Consider the following 26,689-nt stretch of genomic DNA (forward strand, 5'->3'; position numbering starts at 1 on the left):
TGAGTTTGAGAAATACTTTTATGTTTATTTCAAGTTTATTTGAGTCATTACACTGCATCACTGCCTTAAAGCTTACATAATTTTTAAAAAACTTTGTATCATAAAAGTTACAGGTGAATAATTACAGATTATTGCCTACAAGGTTTCTAGGCATTAAAAAAAAGTTTGATTTCAGATTTGGAACATGATTCTTAATATAATCTTACTTATAAAATAAATTATTTTCACTATATATCCTCTCCTGGGAATATGCTACTAATTTAAGACCTAAATTTATTTTAGTTTCAATGCATTAAAAGTTTTTTATAAGCTTTTTTTTCCTCTGTGAATAATGATATTGAATTGGATAAAAAGATCTGACCTAGTTTTCATACATTTATATATTCATATGATTTTTCCACCATAAGTTATGTGCTACTGCTGGGTAAGTGAAGGACTGGGACCTAAGGGTTTCTCACATTTACTGTATTCACATAATTTCTCCCGAGTATGGATTTTCCTATGTTGATTAAGGTGTGCACTCTGGCTAAAGGCTTTGTCACATTCATTACATTTATAAGGTTTTTCTCCTGTATGAGTTCTCTCATGCTGGTTAAGATGTGTCCTCTGGCTGAAGGCTTTCCCACAAAAACTACATTCATATGGTTTCTCTCCAGTATGAAGTCGATGATGTTCAGTAAGGGATGTGATACGGCTAAAGGCTTTACCACATTGATTACATTTATACGGCTTCTCTCCAGTATGAATTCTCAGATGTTGAGTAAAGGATGAATGTTGACGGAAGGCTTTTCCACATTCATTACATACAAAAGGTTTTTCTCCTGTGTGAATTCTCTGATGTTGAATAAGATGTATCCTCTGGCTGAATCTTTTCCCACATTCATCACACTTATAGGGCTTCTCTCCTGTAAGGACTATCTGAGGTTGAGTAAGAGATGAGTTGTGGTTGAAGACCTTCCCACATTCACTGAGTTTCTCTTCAGTATGAATATGATTAGTAAGAAGAATATGTTGATTGAAGATTTTTCCACACTCATATTTATAAGGATTCTTTCTTACATAGTTCCCCTGATAGTAAATCAAGTCTGAATTATGTTTGATGCGATTTCCTTGTGTGTCCAAACTAAGGGGTATTTTAATTGAAGGAATTCTCTGATGCATAATAAGGTTTGAGTTCACGTTATAGTTTTCTCCAAATCTATCACAGTCAAGGTTTCTCTCCTGTGTGATCTTTTTGTGGGTCAAAGATACTTGTGCTAAATGTCCCTGCTGGATTTCTTGGTTAAACTCTAACTGGTAATCAAAATTCCAGAGTCTTCCTAAGATGGAGTACCAGAAACTGTCTCCTGTTAGTCTCTCCATTACCATATCATGATTTTGATTTTTATCAGAAATATTCCGGTTTGGAGTTGATTTTTTGATTTCAGGTCTATTCTCCCCATCTAAAAGAAATTCAGAACATACAAGTACTTTGCCACCTTCTCTGTTTTGAAAAAGAAATTGTTGCACAATGAATTACCAAGTGAAACTTATAGTAATGCAGACAAATCACATGTGGTTTAAGTTTTAAAATATGGCCATGTAACAAGGGAGAAGACTATAAAAGGATGACAAACATGTATGGTAGTTATAAGAGGACATCCAAGAGTATCCATGGATGAAAGGAAATAGAAGAATAATAAATACCAGAGAAAAGTCTGCGGTTAGAGGTGGGAGATACTAGAGGAAAGATTGTACTTGGAGAAGACAGTTCGAGGGCATCACCCTATAAATCTCATCTGTGGGTTATTCTATTTTAGTGCCAGCTACTTGTTTATTTAAAAAGTATTTCTTATTTTTAATCTTTTGTTTAAAATTATAAAATGGGGACACCAGCAGTTGAGCATCTGCCTTCAGCTCAGGGCATGATTCCAGGTCCTGGGATTGACTCTCACATTGGGCTCCTGCAGGGAGCCTGCTTCTCCCTCTGCCTATGTCTCTGCCTCCGCCTGTGTGTATCTCATGAATAAATAAAATCTTAAAAAAATAAAATGATAAAATGAATATTTGCTTATAATAACATATTCAAATAAGGTGGATATGCATAAAGGAAGAATTTCACCCCCTTAGAGGTCATTATTGGTAATAGTTTGGAGCCTATCAGATTTTTTTCCTGTTCATACAAATATAAATATAAATCATATTTTGAATAAGGATTAATTGTGATAAAAACAGAATTTCATTTCAGTCTCCCACCATTTCTTTAAACTTAATTTGGGGAGGGCATTATTATTCTGCTTCTGGATGAAGATTTGGGCAGGTTTCATGGTTCCCCCTAATTCTTAGATAACAGATATTCTTACTGTTACAGTAAATTACAAATACAGTCTATTTGGTAATTAAAATGTTGTCACCTGTTTGGTAATTAAAACTCCAAAATTAATCCCCTTTCCTTCCCCTGAGCTGTTAGAATCATTTTTTCCTCTTTCCCCACCACCTATCTCTTTCCCCACTCTATTCTCTCCCTGCTATTTTTTTTACTTGACTACGCTCTCACTTCTTTCCCCATTTTATCTATTTCCCTGCCCATGTCTTCCTTCACTCACTAATCGTTCTGTTTTTGTTGTTGTTGTTTAGGTGGAGAAGAGCAGAGGGAGAAAGAGAGAATTTTAAGGAGGCTCCACACCCAGCACAGAGCCTGATGCTGGGCTTGATCTCATGACCCTGAGATCATGACCTGAGCCAAAATCAATAGTTAGGCACTTAACTGGCTGAGCCACCCAGGTGCCTCTGTCTAGTTCCCTTCTAACAAGAGATGGAGGATAGAAGCTGTGTGGAGGGAAGGATTAAGACAGGCCAATTTTTGTAGGATTGGGTGGCTTCACATTCTACCCTGGCAGAAAGTTAAACAGGACTCACTTTGGAAACTTTTATGACTTTTGGGAGGCCCTAGCTGGACCTCTTTTTCTCCTCTCATTTTCCATGATCTAGATAGATAAAATTCTACTTCAGACAGTCCCTTGGGAACAGCCCTATAGCAACGAATCCTACAGGACAAGATCAAAGATCACAGTGGCTGACTCATAAACACTCATGATACCTTGTCTTGACAAACTTGGGTAGTCCAGATGATCCTAATTCAACAGTTTCTCTTGGCTCACCTACAAAAGCTATTTCATCAGTCACCTGTTCTTGACTCTTGGACTGCTTTAGCTTTCTAAAATGTAGGTCATGCACTAGTCTTGGTCTTCCAATCATAGATAATGTATATAAAAGCTGAAGGAATGTTGCCCTTGAGGCTTGCACATATGATTATCATCCTAATTAGGACACTTGACAGCAAAAAGGAGCACAATTAATAATTATGCCAAGCATTGTCCTGGGAAAATAAAGTGGAATTACACCATAATATTGTTTTGTATTTTGTGTTGGTTTTTTTGTTTGTTTGTTTGTTTTTGGTTTGTTTTTAAGAAAGAGTGAGTGGGGGACAGGCAGAGAGAGAATCCACACCCACTGGATGATGTAGGGCATGATCTCACAACCCTGAAATCATGACCTGAGCTAAAATCAAGAGTCCAGAGCTTAATAGAGCCACCCAGGTGCCTCTGCATTTTGTTTTTACATTACTGCATATCATGAACACATTTCCATGTCAGACCTTACATTGCTTACCCCTCTGTTGTCTCAGATTATAGAAAAAGTGCTACTTGGGAAGAAAGTGTTTTCAGACATGGGAGCAGAAGATCTTCCCCTGCCTACACTGTGAGAATGACATGCATTCTCTTTTGTGTCCTAGTTCTAAATTAAGTAAGTGTAATATCATAGTTACAGCTACAGACTAAGTCTCTTTAGTTTATTAGGCTTTCATTATTCTTTCATTATTCTTTTTTTTTTTTAAATTTTTATTTATTTATGATAGTCACAGAGAGAGAGAGAGAGAGAGAGGCAGAGACATAGGCAGAGGGAGAAGTAGGCTCCATGTACCGGGAGCCCAACGTGGGATTCGATCCCGGGTCTCCAGGATTGCGCCCTGGGCCAAAGGCAGGCGCTAAACCACTGCACCACCCAGGGATCCCTCTTTCATTATTCTTTATGTAGAGTTCTACATAAAGAAAAATAGGAGATTTGCATAGACTACTGTAGTCTCAATGTGGTTACTATTTGTCCCCACCGATTCCATATTCCCTGAATCAACTCTTGGGGTTATGAACTTTCAATAAAATTAGATTTCTAGGATACCTAGACTTCTGACCTGCTTTGCATCTAAGAAGGGATACCTTCTGGATAAGATCTTAGTATAAGCGTATTGTGATGCCACTGGGCAACTTGAACATCATGAAGGGCCTTTTGAACTACTCCAAACCTCACCTAGTAGACAACTTACCCTACTTAGCCTCATTCAATGCCTTTTGAACTGAATTATTTAGAAGCAGGAAGGAAGGAAACAAGAAAGAAAAGAGGAAGGGAGAAAAGGATGGGAGAGAGGAGGGAGAAAAGAGAAGAATTAGGGAGGGCAGCCCGGGTGGTGCAGCGGTTTAGTGCCGCCTTCAGCCCAGGGTATGATCCTGGAGACCTGGGATCGAGTCCCACATCGGGCTCCCTGCATGGAGCCTGCTTCTCCCTCTGCCTGTGTCTCTGCTTCTCTCTCTCTCTCTCTCTCTCTCTCTCTCTATCTCTATGAATAAATAAATAAAATCTTAAAAAAAGAATTAGGGAGAAAGGAAAGGAGGAAAACATTTTAAAGTTTATCCTTTCTATGTGCAAAGCACTATAGTATTTCTAGTTCTCTTTTGTTAATTAAAAAAAGTGCCATGATTTATAGTGGGTTATAATATTAATTTAGTGGGTAGAAAATAAATTAAAAGCTGGAAAAAAACAAAATAGGCTAAAAACAATTAGAAACTATCACGGTATCAGTAAGGATAAACATTGGTAAAAATTTTTTAAGATTTTACTTATTTGAGAGAGAGAGAGAACAAGCAATGGTGAAGGCAGAGGAAGAGAGAGAGAGGCAGACTCCCCACTAAGCAAGAAGCCTCACCTGGGGCTCAACCTCAGGACCTGAGCTGAAGGCAGACACTCAACTGAATGAGCAACCCAGGTGCCCCTATTTGAGATAATCCTTTGTCTCACTTTTATAGATTGTATATATATCTTATGGGTTGCAATAAAAATGCATTTCTTGGGATCCCTGGGTGGCGCAGCAGTTTGGCGCCTGCCTTTGCCCCAGGGCGCGATCCTGGAGACCCGGGATCGAATCCCACGTCAGGCTCCCAGTGCATGGAGCCTGCTTCTCCCTCTGCCTGTGTCTCTGCCTCTCTCTCTCTCTATCATAAAAAAAAAAAAAAATTCATTTCTTAAAAAAATAATAATAAAAAAAATAAAAATAAAAATGCATTTCTTAATGAAAGTGGTGGCTATAAATAAGTAAAAACTATTGTTTTAGCAGAGGTAAGTTTTTTCTCTAAAGTGTCATATAGTAAATATTTAAGGTTTTTCAGGTCATATGGACTTATTGTTTACTCAACTCCACTGTTATAGTGTGAAAACAGCCACACACAATACAAGTGGCAGAGTAAGTGTGGCTGGATTCCCTTAAAATTGTTTACAAAAACATGTGACTCTAGACAATGTTTTGTTCATCCAAAGAGTCTACAACACCTAATAGAGTTATCTGGAAAGGTAGCCCCCTTTGACAATCTAAGACATCTTTATGTTCATCTTACACTAGCAATGTATGAGAGTGCTTTTTCCCCTATTGACTTACCAACAGTGTGTGCAGACAAATTTTTGGACTTTTGCTAAACTGATAGGTGAGAAAAGATAATCTGGTGTAGTTTTGATTTGTGTTTCTCTTACTGTGAGACTGAATATTTTTTCCTACATTAAACATATTTGTATTCCTTTATCTAGGAACTGTTCATATATGTGTACACTTCTATTAGGCTGTTGGACTCTTACTGATTTACAGCAGCCTTTTATTAATAAGAGCTTAGCCCTTTGATATAAGTTGCAAATATTTCCCTTCCTTGTCATTTGCCTTTTTAATCTTATTATTCTATACCATGCAGAGTTTGGGGATTTGTATCTGTTGAATATAGAAATCTTCTGTTTTATGACTTTCAGATTTTGAATCATAGTCCGAAATGACTTCCCCATTTCAAGGTTATAAAAGATTTCTCCTACGTCTCTTATGGTTTCATATTTTAAATTTAAAGTCTCTAATTCTGGGAAGACTGGGTGGCTCAGTGGTTTAGTGCCGCCTTCAGCCCAGGGCCTGATCCTGGAGACCTGGGATGGAGTCCCATGTCAGGCTCCCTGCATGGAGCCTGCTTCTCCCTCTGCCTGTGTCTCTGCCTGTGTGTGTGTGTGTGTGTGTGTGTGTGTGTGTGTCTCATGAAAAAATAAATAAAATCTTTTAAAAAAATAAAATGAAATAAAGTCTGATTCCTTTGGAGTATCTTGGTCTAAAGACTTTATGGTGCAGATACTCTAGAAAACTGTGTGGAGGTTCCTCAAAGAGTTAAAAATAGACCTGCCCTACAACCCAGCAATTGCACTGTTGGTGATTTACCCCAAAGATGCAGATGCAATGAAACGCCGGGACACCTGCACCCCAATGTTTCTAGCAGCAATGTCCACAATAGCCAAACTGTGGAAGGAGCCTTGGTGTCCATCAAAAGATGAATGGATAAAGATGTGGTATATGTGTACAATGGAATATTACTCAGCCATAACAAATACCCACCATTTGCTTCAACGTGGATGGAACTGGAGGGTATTATGCTGAGTGAAATGAGTCAATTGGAGGACAAACAGTGTATGGTCTCATTCATTTGGGGAATATAAATAATAGCGAAAGGGAATAGAGGAGAAGGGAGAAGAAATGGGTAGGAAATATCAGAAAGGGAGACAGACATAAAGACTCCTAACTCTGGGAAACGAACTAGGGGTGGTAGAAGGGGAGGAGGGGGGATGGTGGGGGTGAATGGGTGACGGGCACTGAGGGGGGCACTTGACGGGATGAGCACTGGATGTTATTCTGTATGTTGGCAAACTGAACACCAATAAAAAATAAATTTATTATTAGAAAAAATAAAGACTTTATTCATGAGAGACACAGAGCGAGAGAGGCAGAGACATAAGCAGAGGGAGAAGCAGGCTCCCTGTGAGGAGCCTGATGTGGGACTCAATCCCAAGACCCTGGGATCATGACCTGAGCCAACGGCAGATGTTCAACCATTGAGCCACCCAGGTGCCCCTGGAGTATCTTGGTTTAAGGGGTAAGTTATGGATCCAATTTTATCTCTTTTCAGATGGCTACCCACTATTCATTAAAAGGTCTACCTTCCATAATACTACTTGTGATGAGCACAGCATAAAGATGAATCACTATGTTGTGCACCTGAAACTAATGTAACATAGTATGCCAATTATACACAAATTTTTTTAAAAGTCTACTTTTAAATACCAGTTGTCTCAATACTATTTTATTAAGATGTCTATTTTCTCCTTCCTGATTTGAAATAATGCCTTTATCATATATGAAAGTCCTGGGTCTATTTCTGGATTTTCTACTCTGTGCAGTTGGTCTGCCTTGTTCTTAAATTTTTACTATATTTCTAGTTGAGATAATCCTTTTTTATTGTTTTTCCTTTCAGATTTTCCAGATTATTTTGGTTTTGGTTTCTCAACATGAACTTTAGAATGAGCTTATCTAGATCCCTCTAAAATCTTGAAGGCACTTTTTATGGGATTACATTATATGTATATAGGGACACTGATATCTTGGTATGTCCATTTATTCAAGTTTATTTTTGTGTCTGTCAGAGTGTTTTAAAGTTTTCCTCATGCAAGTGTTGCACATCTCTTGTTAAAAGTTTACTTCTTTGTGTTTTATCTTTCTGGTTACTATTAAATGGGTTCTTATCTTCCATCTTATTTTCTGATAGCTGTTTGTGTTTTTATCTTTACTCCACTTCAACAATTATTTACCTGGTTATATACAGTTATACTCTGAACTTAGATCCATATAAAGAATCTCACATTCAGTGTCACACTCTCTTGCTTAGTGAGTAGATCTGCCCTTGTTCACGTTCTACGGGGATGTAGATCTCATCTAGAGATCATTCTGATCTCATCTAGACCTCCACCACTTTAACTCTTCTGTTGTTTTCTAGTTTCCAGCCCACTTCTTGTCACTTCCTGGAATCTATGTCAAATCACCTGAATTAACAAACTCTCAGTTTTCCTTCTTTAGTTCTAGCCATCTAACAGGCCCTCAGCCTGGGCTCTAAGAAGCCTTTCTGGTGCCAAGTAAAACAGGAGAAATGGCATATGCATGGACAATGGAAACCACAAATGCATAGTGTAAAATCTCATTTGGACCCTCAAAACTGCTTGGTAATCTCCTGATTCATCTTTAGTTAGCTTCCATTGACCTTAATAAGCTAAAGCAAGTGATCCTCAAGTTCTGTACTTATTCCCCACCATTACTTTACATTCAATAGACCTTGCCTCCTACTTTACCAAGAAAATAGAAATAACCATGTGTGAACTCCCCCAAATCTTCCATCAACAAACTTATTTATATACAAAATCACCCTAATCTCTTTCCAATCCCATTTCCATCTCTTCTAGAGCCTTGCTCCATATTTTGTATGCATTTTCTACTTATTCCCCTCTATTAACCCCTCCCCTTCAGTATTACAAACAAGCTAAAACCATTCCTGCTTAGAACAAACCTCTTTTGACATTACCTTCTATTCTCCCATATATCCTCTATTGTCTCCTTCATTCTAGCTTCTTGTAAGAACACTGCATATTTACCAGCTCTACCTTTTCACCTGTTCACTGAAAGATGTATAACTGATTGTTCTTCTAGTCACTCCCCTGTTGTTTCTCTTATTAATATAATTACTAACCTTCTTGTTGCTAAATACATTGGACATTTTCCAGGTCTTACCTTACTGAGGAAGACGTTTCTAGGTAAATAGGCATCAGTAGATAGATGCCAGTAAGGCAAGCAATACCTCAGAGGGCAAGTCAGACTTAGATGAGTCCATCAACAGAAATGTTTTACCACATCCTCATAAGCGGAACCAGTCACTGCATCTCTATGGCTTACAGGATAATGCAAAAATGCAAGTTGTCCCCTTGAAGGAGACTGCCAGACTGCTTGTGCCTGACAAGGAGGGTACAAGGAAATGATTTGTTCAAGCACATCTGTGAACCAAGAGCCTTAGGCATCCACAAAGTTAGTTCTGGAAATTTTCTTAAGTTAGCAATTATTTTCTCTAGCTGAGTGTCTGTGGATAGGGACACAATGGAGATAGCATGGGTCCTACAAATGGATATGCCTATGGGGAAAAAATATATACCTGAGGGAAAGAATACCTTTACCTTCTGCTGAAAGTGCCTATGCTGCAATTCATCTGGGAAGGGAGTTTTTAATTTTCTTCCTTTAGCTTCCTCCTTTCCAGGTTTCAGGGTGTAGAGATTCATACAAATAACATTACCTACTGTTGTTGGGGAAAATGTCATGGGTTCCTGAAAAGACAGTTTAATTATCAGCTTTTACCCATGGAATGCCAGAACTGGTTGGACCAAAATTCAGGCTCATTGAGGCAGGTTTCCTGCCCAAGATGACCCAGAGCACTAAAAGCCAGAAGGGTAGCCAAGTCAAAGCCACTTTGAAAAAGATGCAAAAGTTTGAATAACAGAAAACCAAGTCCAAATGGGAAAACCAGGTGCCAGGGCCAAGAATCAGAGTAGAAACTAGATAGAGATGGGGTAGGTTAGTCTGGATTAATAAACCAAAGTGGAAAATACCTAACTCAGTATCTGGCTACTTGTGAATATAACCAGAAAGAACATTGTAGTGGTATGTCAACAACAGGGAGCTATGGTTTGGATATTTTTGGTCAAAAACTCTCAGATTTAATGAATGCTTTAAAGAGAGGGCATAAAGTCAACAGATCCAGGTTATGAAATACTTAATTAAAATGATAGCATGACATTCATAAACAAAAAAATATCCAATATCTGGGAAGAGAATGTGGGGGAAATATTGAGGCTAGAAATACAGAAATAGGAAAATGTCATCAAAGAGCTACTTTAAAGCAATGTACTACAGAGCAAAACATCAAGCCTTGTACTCCTACAGGAAAATACAAGGGAGGAGAATTAAAAAGGAGGGAAGGCAGTGAAGCAGATAGAGATAAAGGACACAGACTGTAAGAGGCAAGAATTGTGTATGTTACAAGCCAGAACAGAAGAGAATTTCAAGAAAGTCAAGTCAACACAATCAAATACAAGATCAGAGGGGACAATCACTTTTTTTTAGCCACTAGATTTGACTGAAGGAAGTTAGTGGTAATCTCCAAGAAAATAATTTTAATAGTGCAGATAGGATGGGGTCATATCATAAAGGTAAATCAAAAGAATTAAAATTAAGGCTATAAGTTTTAGACTAGTTTAAAGAGTGTGATATTAACAGGAAAAAGAATGAAAAGTAGGTCAAAATGGCAGAAGATCTTTGATATGGAAAAGATTTAAAGAATACTGAGGATATATGAATAGAAAAACAGAAAGTGCCATGTGGAGATTTACAACATCAAGGTATTTATGAACATTAAAATTAATGCCTTCAAACTAACTTTTGTTTGTGTTTTTTAATAAGAAGTATATTTAATATATTTAATTATATTTAATTGGGAAAAATGAGAGGGCCATTTCCATTTTGGGAAAAAGCCAAACATAAACTGAATTTTTAAAAAGGCCTCAATATTCTTTAAATCCCAGAGGCAGAGACTTGGACCACATTCCAATGAATATTTCAAGAGTGACTGCTTCTCTTCACTGAGCCAATACCCAAAAGCTTGCTTCTCACCTGCATGACTCTCCAGTGGGCTGTCTCTTTCCATCACCCACTGCTCCTCTTGCTCCAACTGAGAGATCACCTCTGGCTTATAAAGTTGATGCCCTATTCATGGAAAAAAAAATGTATGTCACAGAAGTTTGTACTTGGGACAAAAATTTCTCTTAGAACTCATTTCCAACCTTTTTAGTCTTTAGGGCCTCTGGATTTGGAAAGGGGAAATTTCAGAGGCAGCAAAATAAAGCTACCCATCTCACACTCAATAAAATCAAGATCTTTTACCTGAGAAGACACAGCAGGAAACAGAGATCCTCTGTCTCCAACACTGCTTAGCATTCTATCCTGGCCTGAACCATATTCACAAAAGATTTGGAAATTTTCAGTAATTAAGGAAATAAGCCCATTTAGCATGGTTTCTAGTTTTACAGGGACAACATCCTTACCCAGTGCTACCAGATTCCTATAGTTCTCTAGCATCACGTCTCGGTAAAGGTTCTTCTGAGCAGGATACAGCTGGTCCCACTCCTCTCTGGTGAAGTTCACAGCCACATCCTGGAATGTCAGGGATTCCTGAAAATATCAAGTATATCCCTGCTTAGCCAGAAACCATTTTTTTGTCCCTTAGGGGTAGGGACAAAGGTGTAGCAGTGGGAAAGGTCTGAGTCGTTGTAAGCTGAGTAATCTAGGTCAAGATTTTTGAAACAACAATTAGTATCTATCATCTTTCAAGACAGACAAAAACATGCATGAAACAATGCTTGCTTTTAAGCTTTTTACAGTTTGTTGCAAAGGAAAGGCTCTCATCATCTAAACAATTAAAAAAAAAGGGAAATTCATGCTATAAAATTTCAGAAATAAAAGAATACAAGATTTAAAAAAATAAAGAATGCAGGATTGGTTGAAATATGGTAAGGAGGTGTCAGAGTTTGTAGATTTTGTGTATCTTCAACAGATCCTTAACATATTTTTAAACTCTGGACAGAACTGGAGAGAAAGGATATTCCAGTGGGTGAAAGAAAGAGAAGCAAGCAAGCAACAAGGGCAAACATGTTTAGAGTAGAGGACACATTATGCATGTGGGGATCAGTAAAATAGTCTACCTTGTGGGGCACCTGGTTGGTTCAGTGGCTGAGGGTTTGCCTTCAGCTCAGGATGTGATCCTCAGGGCCCAGAATCAAGTCCCATAAGGGGTTCCCAACAGGGAGCCTGCTTCTCCCTCTGCCTATGTCTCTGCTCCTTGGTGTCTCTCATGAATAAATAAAATCTTCTAAAAAAATAGACTACCTTGTTACAGGTAGGAAATTCAAATAAAAAAGGGTCACCTTTAAATTTCCTCCATTGTCAATGCTTTTGAACAATCCTTCTGCTTTAAGAGACACAGATATATAAACACAGGCACATAATACAACAAATATATACCTCCCCCTCTTCCCTTACTACTTAATCCCTCCAAAATACCACCAATTTCTGGATATAGTAACTCAACTCTTCAGAATAAGTGTAGTGTTACGAGTAAGTTCTTTCCCCCATAAGTTAACAGTCAATATCTAAGTCCAGGACTGGCATTTTATTTAAATTAATTTTCATGCTTTGATAACATATCTCTCGAAAACATATTTCACTTAAGTGACATAGGCAATTTAGAGATGAATCACCAAGGCTGGAAGAAATTATTTATCCAAGGACATACAACTAATTAATTAGCAGGAACTGGATTTTATCTTCGATCTTATCCTAAAGCCTAGGTTTCCATCATACCACAAAGATGTCTTTTCTGCTTTTATGAATATTTTCCCTCTTGTGACTTTTACTTATAATTTCCATTTCACACTCCCCATGTTTCTTGAGGGTAGCACCAGGGTGAGGAAAACTATGAATTTACAGTTTACATTCTTTAATATCTGCATTTGTAGTTCCTTTTTGGCTGTTTTAATTAGTATTTTCTCTTTCTTTCTATACCTTCTAATGATGCTCTTACACTTAGGTTACTGGTTTCTTCTTATATTTTCTTTTTTACTTCTTTAAAAAAAACTTTACTTAAATTATATTTTAATTAGAATATTAATATGTTAGTTAATATAAAGACACACCAAAAAGTATTTAGTAAAAAAAAAAATCTCTCCCAGACTTCTTTCCTCTCTATCCAGTTCTTACTCCTAATCACTATTTATAGTTTTTAGTGCATTTCCCCAGAATTCTTTGTGCAAATATAAATGTGGGTTCTTACTTCTACCCACTTTTTTTTAACCTCAAAGATAACATATTATACACATTGTTTTCTAACTTAACAACTTAATGCTGGAAATATTTCCATTTCAGACATATTAGGATATGGCTTCCTTATTATTGTTTTTATTTTTATTTTTTTAATTTTATTTATTTATGATAGTCACACAGAGAGAGAGAGAGGCAGAGACATAGGCAGAGGGAGAAGCAGGGTCCATGCACTGGGAGCCCGACGTGGGATTCGATCCCGGGTCTCCAGGATCGCGCCCTGGGCCAAAGGCAGGCACTAAACCACTGCGCCACCCAGGGATCCCTATTATTGTTTTTAAACTAAAAATTTTTTTTGATGTAATTTGACTTAAAAGTTACAGGAATAAAAAAATTCCTTCCTCTTTTCTCCCTTTTTCTTTCTATAATTTTTCTAGACTGTTTAAAAGTTGCAGGTATGATGCCCCTTTACCTCTAAAAAAATTCAGAAGTAAAAAAAAAAATTTCAGAAGTAAAAAAATTCAGAGGTTTATTCTCTAAAAACAAGGAATTCTCTTACATAACAGCAAAATGATCAAAATCAGGAAATTAACATTGATACAGTAGATACAGTACTGTTATCTAAACTATATATTTATTCAGATTTCACTAAGTGTCCTAATAATGTCCTTTATAAGAAAAAAATTCAAGACCAAGTACTTTATCTTCCATCTTTTCTCTCCTTTAATCTGCAACAGTTACTAAGTCTTTCTTTACATTTTGTAACAGATATTTGGAAAAGTATAGGCTAGTTATTTTGAAAATAAACCTCAGTTTGGACTTCTCTAATATTTCCTTATGAATAGATTCACACAATACTTTTGGTAGGGATAGTATGGAAAGGATACTGGATTCTTCTCAATGAACTGTATCAGGAAACACACATTATTGACTAGTTCCACTACTGGCAATGTTACCTTTGATAATTTGGTTAAGGTGGTATTTACCAGTAATTTCGGCTGGTAAATTACTATTTCATCCTATAATAAGTATCTTCTGGGGGACATATTTTGCAACTATATAAATATCTTGTTCTTCCTCAAACTTTCACCTAGTAGTTTTAGCACTGATACTTCTTGCCTGAATCAATTTTAATTATGATAGTTGCTAAATGGTGCTTTTCTAAATCCATCATTCTTTGTATAAGTTAGCTTTCTACTGTGATGAAGAGGTTTCCATTCTTATTCATTCATTAATTTATATCAGGTGGATTTATTTACTTATTTTATTCAGTAAGTTACAATCATTTATTATTGTTACTTATTTTAATGCTCTGATTGTCCTAGATTTAGCCAGTAGGAGCCCTTCAAACTGGTTTCTGTGTCCTTCTGACACATCCTTATCATACTTTGTGCACTTTACTTTTGGGGACAGAAAAAATGTTCTTTCAAGGTACATTTTGTGTTTTTCTGCCTCATGGCTGGAACTAGTCATTTCTCCAAGGATCCGTAGTTTCTTCTAATGGTCAAATACTTAGTAGCTCTACTTCTAACTAGAGGATATGCAGAGTTGCAGTGTCTTATGTTCTGTTGGTCAAATACTGAGTGTTCTGTCTAGTTCCTTTTTTTTTTTTTTTTTGTCTAGCTCCTTTTAATGGAGAATGGCATTTAAAAACTAAGATGCAGGCATTAGTTGTGTTCAACACTAATTGGATTATCACTTCTAGCACCTTTCAGTGGTTGTTGAAAAAAAAATGGGAAACAGAAGTATGTATGTAATGATGTATGTTTACATGAACACACACACAACTCCACAGCCATTTCTATATAAAGACCCATGAGTTCATACTGATACTTCTAATTCTAATCCAGTGTGGCAGAGTTCATTTTATCCTCCTCTCTCTTCATGCTAACTCATATCTCTCCACAAAATAAGTCTAAAATAAGAGTTCAATGTTCACCGTTGCTTTGTTTTTAGCCAATGGGTCAAGTCCAACTATTCAGGTTTAAAGATTAACCCCTTTTCTTGTTTCCTTCAGTTGGCTTTTCAGTAAGCGGAAATCCAGTTTGGTTCATTTATTTTGGTTGCACTCAATTTTAGGCCCTCCTCCCATACTTCCTCCCTCTCCTCCCCTCACCAACAACCTCCCCCACCCACCCCCATTCCACCTATCTTTTTCACCCATTCTCATTCAAGAGCTGTTGGCAACCAATCTCAGATTTTCAATCTTCTGGTGTTCCTTTTTGCTCAAATGAGCAAATACATACATATGTATGCTTTTATTTCCCTTTCTTTCTTTCTTACACAAAAAGTAGTGCACAGTAGATACTCTTTTGCATTTTGCTTTCCTCACTAGTTTGTCCTGGGAATCGGTTCATGGATATCTTCATCATTCTTTTTTTTATAGCTGCATGATACTCTATTGTGTGAACATTACACAATTTATTTAACTAGTCTATTAAAGAACATTTTCACTGTTTTCTACTCTTGCTATTATAAATAATGCTACAGTGAACTATCTTGTATATATATTATTTTCCAACTGTGAACAAGTCTATCTGAAGAATCAATTTCCCAAAGTAAGATATCTAATAAAAGAATATCTGTAATTCTGATATATACTGTCAAACTGATTTCTTATAAGGGTTCAATCAATTTACATCCTATAACAGTCTATTGTTGCATAACAAACCACCCCAAAATTTAGCAGCTCAAAACCACTACTATTTATTTTGCTCACAAAATCTGAAACACAGGCAGGACTCAGTGGGACTAGCTTAATTTTGTCCCATTTGGTTTCAGCTGGAGTGGCTCAACGTTGGGCTGTCAGATTCATTTTTAAGATGGCTTGCTCATATGGCTGTAAGTTTGTACTGGTTGTCAGAAGGGTGCTCAGCTAGGGGCCTCAGTCTCTCTCCCTATGGGCCTTTGGACAGGCTGCTTTGGCTTCTTCATGGCATGATAGTTGGATCTTGAGTACAAACTTCACAAGAGAACCACTTTTTATGATCCAACCTCAGTGATCACATTACTCACTTCTATACTCAGGCCTGCCCAGATCCAGAGGGAAGAGACAGTCCCTCACCTCTTGATGAAGTTTTTAAGTCACATTATAAGAGGAGTCTGTGGGGTGGCAGAAATTATGTATGCCATTTTTTTGGAAATTACTATCTTCCATAGTCTACCTTCTAGAATATAAAAACGCAGGGGCACTTGGTTGGCTCAGTTGGTTAAGTATCTGACTCTTGACCTCAACTCACGTCTTGATCTTAGGGTTGTGCATTCAAGCTCTGTGTTGAGTTCCATGCTGGGCATGGAGCTTACTTCAAACAAAAATCACATCCCTCTCAAGTGCAAAAAACACCCATCTTCTTCCCCAAGACCCCCAAATTTCATTCCATTATGGCATCTGCTTGAAGTCCAGGATCTTGTCATCTAAATTAAGTCCACATACAGATCATAATCTTAAGAGTGCAGTTCCTCAGGTATGGGGCCTTGAATGCCACGACCTGTGAAGTAAAGAAGTAGTTATTTGGCCCATCCTCAACCCCTGCCCCCAATATACAATGGTGGGGGAAAGGCACAGAAATAGTCACTTGAGACACAGCCAATCAACTGAACAGCAGTTCATCGCAATTCTAAAATGCAGCTGCACTGTGCACATGTTGAGAGATGTAAATGAGAAAGTTTTATTTCCAAACCTAGTAACTCTTGGTTTCTTATATTTAACCATTCTTTTTTCAGCCTATGTTTTTCTTTTACATTTTACGTTAGGTAGTCAGAAGCCTAAAGCAGTTGGGGCTTTCAATTTTCTACCTGAAAATCTTAGATAGATCACTGAGTTCAGTAAGTATATTTTCTATTGTCCTTATTATGAAGGTGATAACATTGCTCAATATTTTTTCTTTGAAGGTCTCCTTTCCCCCAACTTATAGCAACATTTTCTTAACTAGCCTTTAAGCCCTGACAAAGATCCTTTAAGCTTCTAGCTCTCCTTTAAGCTCTTTATGATTTCACTAACAGTCTTTTCCTTTCTATCCTCTATTACTCAACTGGCTCTGTTTCAAAGCCAATGCCATATGTTCCAGATCTCTGTTTTGGCAGTATCCCACTTCCAGGTCCAAAATTGGTAATAGTTATCTATTGATATATAATAAAAACACTCCAACATGTAGGGTACTAAAACAGCAATTATTAGGATGGCTAGGTGCCTCAGTCCATTTAGCATCTGCCTTTGGTTCAGGTCATGATCTCAGGGTTGTGGTTCAATGGGAAGCCTGCTTCTCCCTCTTCCACTGCCCCTGCTGGTGCTTGCTCGCTCTTTCTCTCTCAAATAAATAAAAATTTTAAAAAATACCCAGCAAGGGCAGCCCAGGTGGCTCAGTGGTTTAGCGCTGCCTTCAGCCCAGGGCATGATCCTGGAGATCTGGGATCGAGTCCCACGTCAGGCTCTCTGTATGGAGCCTGCTTCTCCCTCTGCCTGTCTCTGCCTCTCTCTCTCTCTGTGTCTCTCATGAATTAAAAAAAAAAAATCCCCAGCAATTATCATCTCTTTTATTTACAAATCTGAAATCTGGGCAGGACTCAGTGGAGGCAGCTTGCCTCTGATCTATGTGGCATCAGCTAGGAGGGCTTGACTTTGGATTGAGGAAACCACTTTCAAGATGGCTTACTCCCATGACTGGCAAGTTGATGCTGGCTTTCAGCTGAGAGCCACTAGAGCTGTGAGCATTAGTTCCTCTCCAGGTGGGCTTCTCCATGGAAGCTGTTTGGCTTTCTTCATGACAAGGTAGCTGGACTTCATGACAAGGTAGCAAGCATCCAAAGAGAATGAGGTCAAATGAGGTCCCACTGCTTTTTGACTTGCCTTGGAAGTCATATAGCTTCACTTCCACTGATCACATGCTTGCCCAGATTCAATGGAGGGAATATAGAACTCAATGTCTCTTGATACAATGAGTATCAAAGTAATATTGTAAAAAAAAAAAAAAAAAAAAAAGTGTTTCCGATGGGAGATGTTTTGTTCTTTTTTTTAAAGATTTTATTTATTTATTCATGAGAGACAGAGAGAGAGACGCAGAGACACAGGAAGAGGGAGGAGAAGCAAGCTCCATGCAGAGAGCTCGATGCGGAACTCAATCCCAGGACTCCAGGATCATGCCCTGAGCCAAAGGCAGACACTCAACCACTGAGCCATCCCGTTTTGGTCATTTTTCTGAAAATTCAATTTGTTACACACTCATGCCAGCAGTGAAGAGAGTGCCAGTTTCTCCAGAAGTTTAGTCAAAAGACTATGTTATTAAGCTTATGGAAAATATCAAACTCATGGTATATATGAAGCTTGATAAAATATCAAGCTTTCTCTACTTTTAAATTTCCTCTTGTTATGAGTATAGAGGAACATTTTCCTTGCGTTTAAGTTCTAATTTTTTTCTGTAAATTCTCTTTTTATGCTATTTGTCCACATTTTAATTGGATCCTAATTTCTTACTGACTTAGAGGCCTGTTTTATATATTTCAAAGATTAGCCCACCACTTGACGGGATGAGCACTGGGTGTTATTCTGTATGTGGACAAACTGAACACCAATAAAAAATAAATTTATTAAAAAAAAAGATTAGCCCACAGTTATCTGACTGGCAAAATATTTTTCTTCATTTGCCAATGTCTTTTTACTTTGCTAATAGTTTCTTTTGTCATGCAGATTTCTGGATATTTTTTTAAGGAGTGGAACCCATGAGTCTTTTCTTTTATGGCATCTAGATTCCCAGTAATTATAAAGCCTTTCCCCAGTGAAGGTTATAAAGTAATTCTCCCATTTCTTATTGAAGTATAATGGAGATAAATTGTGTTAGTTTCAGGTGTACAACATAATGATTCCACATTTACATACATTGCCAAATGATAACCATATTGTCTATTTATCATCTCTTACCATACAAAGTTACCAAATTTTTTTTCTGATGGTCAAAACTTTTAAGATTTACTTTCTTAGCAACTTCCTAATCTGCAATACAATATTATTGACTATAGTCCCCCTGCTATACATTACATCCCCATGTCTTAATTCTATTTATTAATTTATTTTTGCAGTTTTTTAATTTAAATTTTAGGTAGTTAACTGACGGACTTCTTCACTCGGCATAATACCCTCCATTTTTAGCCACATAGAAGCAAATGGTGGGTATTCGTCATTTCTAATGTCTGGGTCTATATATTCCATTGCATATATAGACAACATCTTCTTTATCTAGTCATCTTTCAATGGACACCAAGACTCCTCCCACAGTTTGGATATTGTGGACATTGCTGCTATAAACATTGGGGTGCAGGTGTTTTGGATTTTCACTGCATCTGTATTCTTTGGGGTAAATCCCCAGCAGTGCAATTGCTAGGTCGTAAAGTAGCTCTATTTTTAACTCTTTGAGGAACCTCCACACAGCTTTCCAGAGTGGCTGCACCAGTTCACATTCCCACCAACAGTAAAGAGGGTTCCCTTTTCTCCACATCCTCTCCAACATTTATTGTTTCCTGTCTTGTTATTTTTACCATTCTCACTGGTATGAGGTGGTATCTCATTGTGGTTTTGATTTGTGTTTCCTTGATGGCAAGCATTTTCTCATGTGCTTGTTGGCCATGTGTATATCTTCTTTGGTGTTCATGTCTGAACAATGAACATGTCTGTTCGTGTTTCAACAATTGAACATGTCTGTTCAATTTCTGTTCATGTCTTTTGTCCATTTCATGATTGGATTGTTTCTTTACTGTTGAGTTTAATAGGTTCTTTATAGATCTTGGAAACTAGCCCTTTATCTGATAGGTCATTTGCAAATATCTTCTCCCATTCTGTAAGTTGTCTTTTAGTTTCATTGACTGTTTCTTTTGCTGTGCAGAAGCTTTTTATCTTAAGTCCCAATAGTTCATTTTTGCTTTTGTTTCCCTTGCCTTCATAGATGTATCTTGCAAGAAGTTGTTGTGGCCAAGTTCAAAAACGGTGTTGCCTGTGTTCTCCTCTAAGATTTTGATGGATTATTGTCTCACATTTAGATCTCTCATCCATTTTGAGTTTACCTTTGTGTATGCTGTAAGAGAATGGTCCAGTTTCATTCTTCTGCACGTGGCTCAATAGAGAACCCAGAAATGGGCCCTCAACTCTATGGTCAATTAATATTTGACAAAGCAGGAAAGACTATCCACTGGAAAAGGACAGTCTCTTCAACAAATAGTGCTGAGAAAATCTTCTGCCCATTTCTTAACTGGATTATTTGTTTTGTTTTGTTTTGTTTTGAGTGTTGAGTTTGATAAGTTCTTTATAGATTTTGAATACTAACCCTTTTTCAGATATGTCATTTGCAAATATCTTCTCCCATTCCATAGGCTGCCTTTTAGTTTGATGATTGTTTCCTTTGCTGTGCAGAAGGCTTTTTATCTTGATGAAGTTCCATTACTTCATTTTTTGTGTTTCCCTTTCTGTGGTGATGTGCCCAGTAAAAAAGTTGCTGCAGCTGATGACACAGAGGTTGCTGCCTGTGTTCTCCCCTAGGATTTTGATGGATTGCTGTCTTACATTTAAGTCTTTCATCCATTTTGAATTTATTTTTGTGCATGGTGTAAGGATGTAGTTTAGTCTCATTCTCCTGCATGTGGCTGTCCAGTTTTCCCAGTACCATTTGTTGAAGAGACTGTCCTTTTTCCACTGGATATTTTTTCCTGGTTTGTCAAAGATTAACTGGCCATATAGTTCTGGGTCCATTTGTGCGTTCTCTATTCTGTTCAATTGATCTATGTGTTTGTTTTCCTGCCAGTACCACACTATCTTGATGATCACAGCTTTCTAATACAGCTTAAAGTCCGGGATTCTAATACCTCCTGCTTTGGTTTCTTTCTCAACATCACTTTGGCTATTTAGAGTCTTTTCTGGTTCCATAAAAATCTTAGGATTGTGCTAGCTCTGCAAAAAAAATGCTTGCGGTATTTTCATCAGGATGGCATTGAAGGAGGGGGAGGGGCAAGAGGGCGGAAGAGTAGGGTCCCCAAATCACCTGTCTCCACCAAATTACCTAGATAACCTTCAAATCATCCTGAAAATCTACGAATTCGGCCTGAGATTTAAGAGAGAACAGCTAAAACGCTACAGTCAGAAGAGTTCGTGCTTCTATCCAGGTAGGAAGATGGGGAAAAAGAAATAAAGAAACAAAAGGCATCCAAGGGGGAGGGGCCCCGCGAGGAGCCAGGCTAACGCCGGGGCGAGTGTCCCCAGGACAGGAGAGCCCCGTCCCAGAGAAGCAGGAGCTGCACCAACCTTCCCGGGCGGAAAGGCCTCGCAGGGAGTTGGAGCAGGAACCCAGGAGGGCGGGGATGCCCTCAGGCTCCCTGGGACACTAACAGACACTTGCGCTCCTGGGAGAGTGCACCGAGCTCCATAAGGGCTGCAGCGCGCACACATTGACCCGGGAGCAGATCGGAGGGGCTCGGGCGGCAGCTCCGTGGAGGGGGCAGCGGGGCCCGGGAGCAGCTCGGCGGTGGCTCCGGGAGAGGAAGATGCTCCGTGCGGAGGGGGCTGCGCTGCCGGGAGTGCGAATCCAACAGCGCAGGGCCCGGAGCACAGGGCACCGGGACACAGACCAAGATCCAGCCTCCCCCGGGCAGGCAGAGGCCGGGAGGGCCCAGGACAGCAAGGACGCTCCTGCCCCGAGCTGAGCAGATCAGCGGCCCCGACCCGGAGCCTCCAGGCCCTGCAGACAGAGAGCTCCGGAGTTACTGCTGAAGCAGACTCCAGGGCGCAGGGCAGGCCCCACCACTGGGGTTGTTCCTCCTGGGGCCTCACGGGGTAAATAACCCCCACTGAGCCCTGCACCAGGCAGGGGCAGAGCAGCTCGCCCAAGTGCTAACACCTGAAAATCAGCACAGCAGGCCCCTCCCCCAGAAGACCAGCTAGACGGACAAGTTCCAGGGGAAGCCAAGGGACTTAAAGTATACAGAATCAGAAGATGTTTGTTTGTTTTGGTTTGCCTTTTTTTCTTTTTGATTTCTGATTGCTTCCCCCACCCTTTTTTCCCTTCTTTCTTTCTTTTTCTTTCTCTTTTTCTTCTTTTTTACTTTTTTCTTCCTTTTTTCTTTTTCTCTTTTCTTTCCTTCCTTCTCTCTCTTTTTCTCCTTTTCCCAATACAACTTGTTTTTGGCCACTCTGCACTGAGCAAAAGGACTAGAAGGAAAACCACCTCAAAAGAAAGAATCAGAAACAGTCCTCTCTCCCACACAGTTACAAAATCTGGATTACAATTCAATGTCAGAAAGCCAATTCAGAAGCACTATCATACAGCTACTGGTGGCTCTAGAAAAAAGCATAAAGGACTCAAGAGACTTCATGACTGCAGAATTTAGATCCAATCAGGCAGAAATTAAAAATCAATTGAATGAGATGCAATCCAAACTAGAAGTCCACTAACGACGAGGGTTAACGAGGTGGAAGAATGAGTGAGTGACATAGAAGACAAGTTGATGGCAAAGAAGGAAACTCAGGAAAAAAGAGACAGACAATTAAAAGACCAGGAAGACAGATTAAGGGAAATAAACGACAGCCTGAGGAAGAAAAACCTACGTTTAATTGGGGTTTCCGAGGGGGCCAAAAGGGCCAGAGGGCCAGAATATGTATTTGAACAAATGATAGCTGAAAACTTTCCTAATCTGGGAAGGGAAACAGGCATTCAGATCCAGGAAATAGAGAGATCCCCCCTAAAATCAATAAAAACCGTTCAACACCTCGACATCTAAGAGTGAAGCTTGCAAATTCCAAAGATAAAGAGAAGATCCTTAAAGCAGCAAGAGACAAGAAATCCCTGAACCTTCTAGGGAGGAGTATTAGGGTAAGGGTAACAGCAGACCTCTCCACAGAGACCTGGCAGGCCAGAAAGGGCTGGCAGGATATATCCAGGGTCCTAAATGAGAAGAACATGCAACCAAGAATACTTTATCCAGCAAGGCTCTCATTCAAAATGGAAGGAGAGATAAAGAGCTTCCAAGACAGGCAGGAACTGAAAGAATATGTGGCCTCCAAACCACTCTGCAAGAAATTTTAAGGGAGACTCTTAAAATTCCCCTTTAAGAAGAAGTCCAAAGGAACAATCCACAAAAACAAGGACTGAAGAGATATCATGATGACACCAAACTCATATCTTTCAATAGTAACCCTGAACGTGAACAGGCTTAATGACACCATCAAAAGGCGCAGGGTTTCAGACTGGATAAAAAACAGGACCCATCTATTTGCTGTCTATAAGAGACTCATTTTAGACAGAAGGACACCTACAGCCTGAAAATAAAAGGTTGGAGAACCATTTACCATTCAAATGGTCCTCAAAACAAAGCCGGGGTAGCCATCCTTATATCAGATAAACTAAAATTTATCCCTAAAAATGTAGTGAGAGATGAAGAGGGACACTATCTCATACTTAAAGGATCTACCCAACAAGAGGATTTAACAATCCTCAATATATATGCCCCGAATGTGGGACCTACCAAATATATCAATCAATTAATAACCAAAGTTAAGACATACTTAGATAATAATACACTTATACTTGGTGACTTCAATCTAGCACTTTCTACATTCGATAGGTCTTCTAAGCACAACATCTCCAAAGAAACAAAAGCTTTAAATGATACACTGGACCAGATGGATTTCACAGATATCTACAGAACTTTACATCCAAATGCAAATGAATACACATTCTTCTCAAGGGCACATGGAACTTTCTCCAGAATAGACCACATACTGGGTCACAAATCGGGTCTGAACCGATACCAAAAGATTGGGATCGTCCTCTGCATATTCTCAGACCATAATGCCTTGAAATTAGAACTAAATCACAACAAGAAGTTTGGAAGGACTTCAAACACGTGGAGGTTAAGGACCATCCTGCTAAAAGATGAAAGGGTCAACCAGGACATTAAGGAAGAATGAAAAAGATTCATGGAAACTAATGAGAATGAAGATACAACCATTCAAAATATTGGGATGCAGCAAAAGCAGTCCTAAGGGGGAAATACATCGCAATACAAGCATCCATCCAAAAACTGGAAAGAACTCAAATACAAAAGCTAACCTTACACCTAAAGGAGCTAGAGAAAAAAACAGAAATTAGATCCTACATCCAGCAGAAGAAGAGAGTTAATAAAGATTTGAGCAGAACTCAACGAAATCGAAACCAGAAGAACTGTGGAACAGATCAACAAAACCAGGAGTTGGTTCTTTGAAAGGATTAATAAGACAGATAAACCATTAGCCAGCCTTATTAAAAAGAAGAGAGAGAAGACTCAAATTAATAAAATCATGAATGAGAAAGGAGAGATCACTACCAACACCAAGGAAATACAAACGATTTTAAAAACATATTATGAACAGCTATACGCCAATAAATTAGGCAATCTAGAAGAAATGGGCACATTCCTGGAAAGCCACAAAGTACCAAAACTGGAACAGGAAGAAACAGAAAACCTGAACAGGCCAATAACCAGGGAGGAAATTGAAGCAGTCATCAAAAACCTCCCAAGACACAAAAGTGTAGGGCCAGATGGCTTCCCAGGGGAATTCTAAAAAACGTTTAAAGAAGAAATCATACCTATTCTACTAAAGCTGTTTGGAAAGACAGAAAGAGATGGAGTACTTCCAAATTCCTTCTATGAGGCCAGCATCACCTTAATTCCAAAACCAGACAAAGACCCCACCAAAAAGGAGAATTACAGACCAATATCCCTGATGAACATGGATGCAAAAATTCTCAACAAGATACTAGCCAATAGGATCCAACAGCACATTAAGAAAATTATTCACCATGACAAGTAGGATTTATCCCCGGGACACAAGGCTGGTTCAACACTCGTAAAACAATCAATGTGATTCAGCATATCAGCAAGAGAAAAACCAAGAACCATAGGATCCTCTCATTAGATGCAGAGAAAGCATTTGACAAAATACAGCATCCATTCCTGATCAAAACTCTTCAGAGTGTAGGGATAGAGGGAACATTTCTCAACATCTTAAAAGCCATCTACGAAAAGCCCACAGCAAATATCATTCTCAATGGGGAAGCACTGGGAGCCTTTCCCCTAAGATCAGGAACAACACAGGGATGTAACTCTCACCACTGCTATTCAACATAGTACTGGAAGTCCTAGCCTCAGCAATCAGACAACAAAAAGACATTAAAGGCATTTTAGTTGGCAAAGAAGAAGTCAAACTCTCCCTCTTCGCCGATGACATGATACTCTACATAGAAAACCCAAAAGTCTCCACCCCAAGATTGCTAGAACTCATACAGCAATTCGGTAGCGTGGCAGGATACAAAATCAATGCCCAGAAGTCAGTGGCATTTCTATACACTAACAATGAGACTGAAGAAAGAGAAATTAAGGAGTCAATCCCATTTACAATTGCACCCAAAAGCAGAAGATACCTAGGAATAAACCTAACCAAAGAGGTAAAGGATCTATACCCTCAAAACTATAGAACACCTCTGAAAGAAATTGAGGAAGACACAAAGAGATGGAAAAATATTCCATGCTCATGGATTGGCAGAATTAATATTGTGAAAATGTCAATGTTACCCAGGGCAATTTACACGTTTAATGCAATCCCTATCAAAATACCATGGACTTTCTTCAGAGAGTTAGAACAAATTATTTTAAGATTTGTGTGGAATCAGAAAGGACTCCGAATAGCCAGGGGAATTTTAAAAAAGAAAACCATAGCTGGGGGCTTCACACTGCCAGATTTCAGGTTGTACTACAAAGCTGTGGTCATCAAGACAGTGTGGTACTGGCACAAAAACAGACACATAGATCAATGGAACAGAATAGAGAACCCAGAAGTAGACCCTGAACTTTATGGTCAACTAATATTCGATAAAGGAGGAAAGACTATCCACTGGAAGACAGTCTCTTCAATAAATGGTGCTGGGAAAATTGGACATCCACATGCAGAAGAATGAAACTAAACCACTCTCTTGCACCATACACAAAGATAAACTCAAAATGGATGAAAGATCTAAATGTGAGACAAGATTCCATCAAAATCCTAGAGGAGAACACAGGCAACCCCCTTTTTGAACTCGGCCACAGTAACTTCTTGCAAGATATATCTACGAAGGCAAAAGAAATAAAAGCAAAAATGAACTATTGGGACTTCATCAAGATAAGAAGCTTTTGCACAGCAAAGGATATAGTCAACAAAACTAAAAGACAACCTACAGAATGGGAGAAGATATTTGCAAATGACCTATCAGATAAAGGGCTAGTTTCCAAGATCTACATAGAGCTTATTAAACTCAACACCTAAGAAACAAAAAATCCAATCAGGAAATAGGCAAAAGACATGAAGAGAAATCTCACAGAGGAAGACATAGACATGGCCAACACGCACATGAGAAAATGCTCTGCATCACTTGCCATCAGGGAAATACAAATTAAAACCACAATGAGATACCACCTCACACCAGTGAGAATGGGGAAAATTAACAAGGCAGGAAACCACAAATGTTGGAGAGGATGTGGAGAAGGGGAATCTTCTTGCACTGTAGGTGGGAATGTGAACTGGTGCAGCCACTCTGGAAAACTGTGTGGAGATTCCTCAAAGAGTTA

At 38.7% G+C, this 26,689-nt stretch overlaps 1 protein-coding gene across 1 annotated transcript in view; it reads right to left on the reverse strand.

Moving 5' to 3' along the window:
• ZNF713 (zinc finger protein 713) overlaps nt 1–26,689 on the reverse strand; it is a 69,036-nt gene continuing 42,347 nt past the window's right edge. Inside the window, exons 4-6 of the mRNA XM_038541706.1 lie at nt 11,302–11,428; nt 10,871–10,963; nt 1–1,442 (exon numbers count right to left, since the gene is read on the reverse strand). Coding sequence (XP_038397634.1) covers nt 415–1,442; nt 10,871–10,963; nt 11,302–11,428 — 1,248 coding nt within the window. The 3' untranslated portion in view covers nt 1–414. The remainder of the gene's footprint in view (nt 1,443–10,870; nt 10,964–11,301; nt 11,429–26,689) is intronic.

The sequence above is a fragment of the Canis lupus genome, chromosome 6 (genome assembly GCF_011100685.1).
Source record: "Canis lupus familiaris isolate Mischka breed German Shepherd chromosome 6, alternate assembly UU_Cfam_GSD_1.0, whole genome shotgun sequence".
Taxonomy (NCBI): domain Eukaryota; kingdom Metazoa; phylum Chordata; class Mammalia; order Carnivora; family Canidae; genus Canis; species Canis lupus.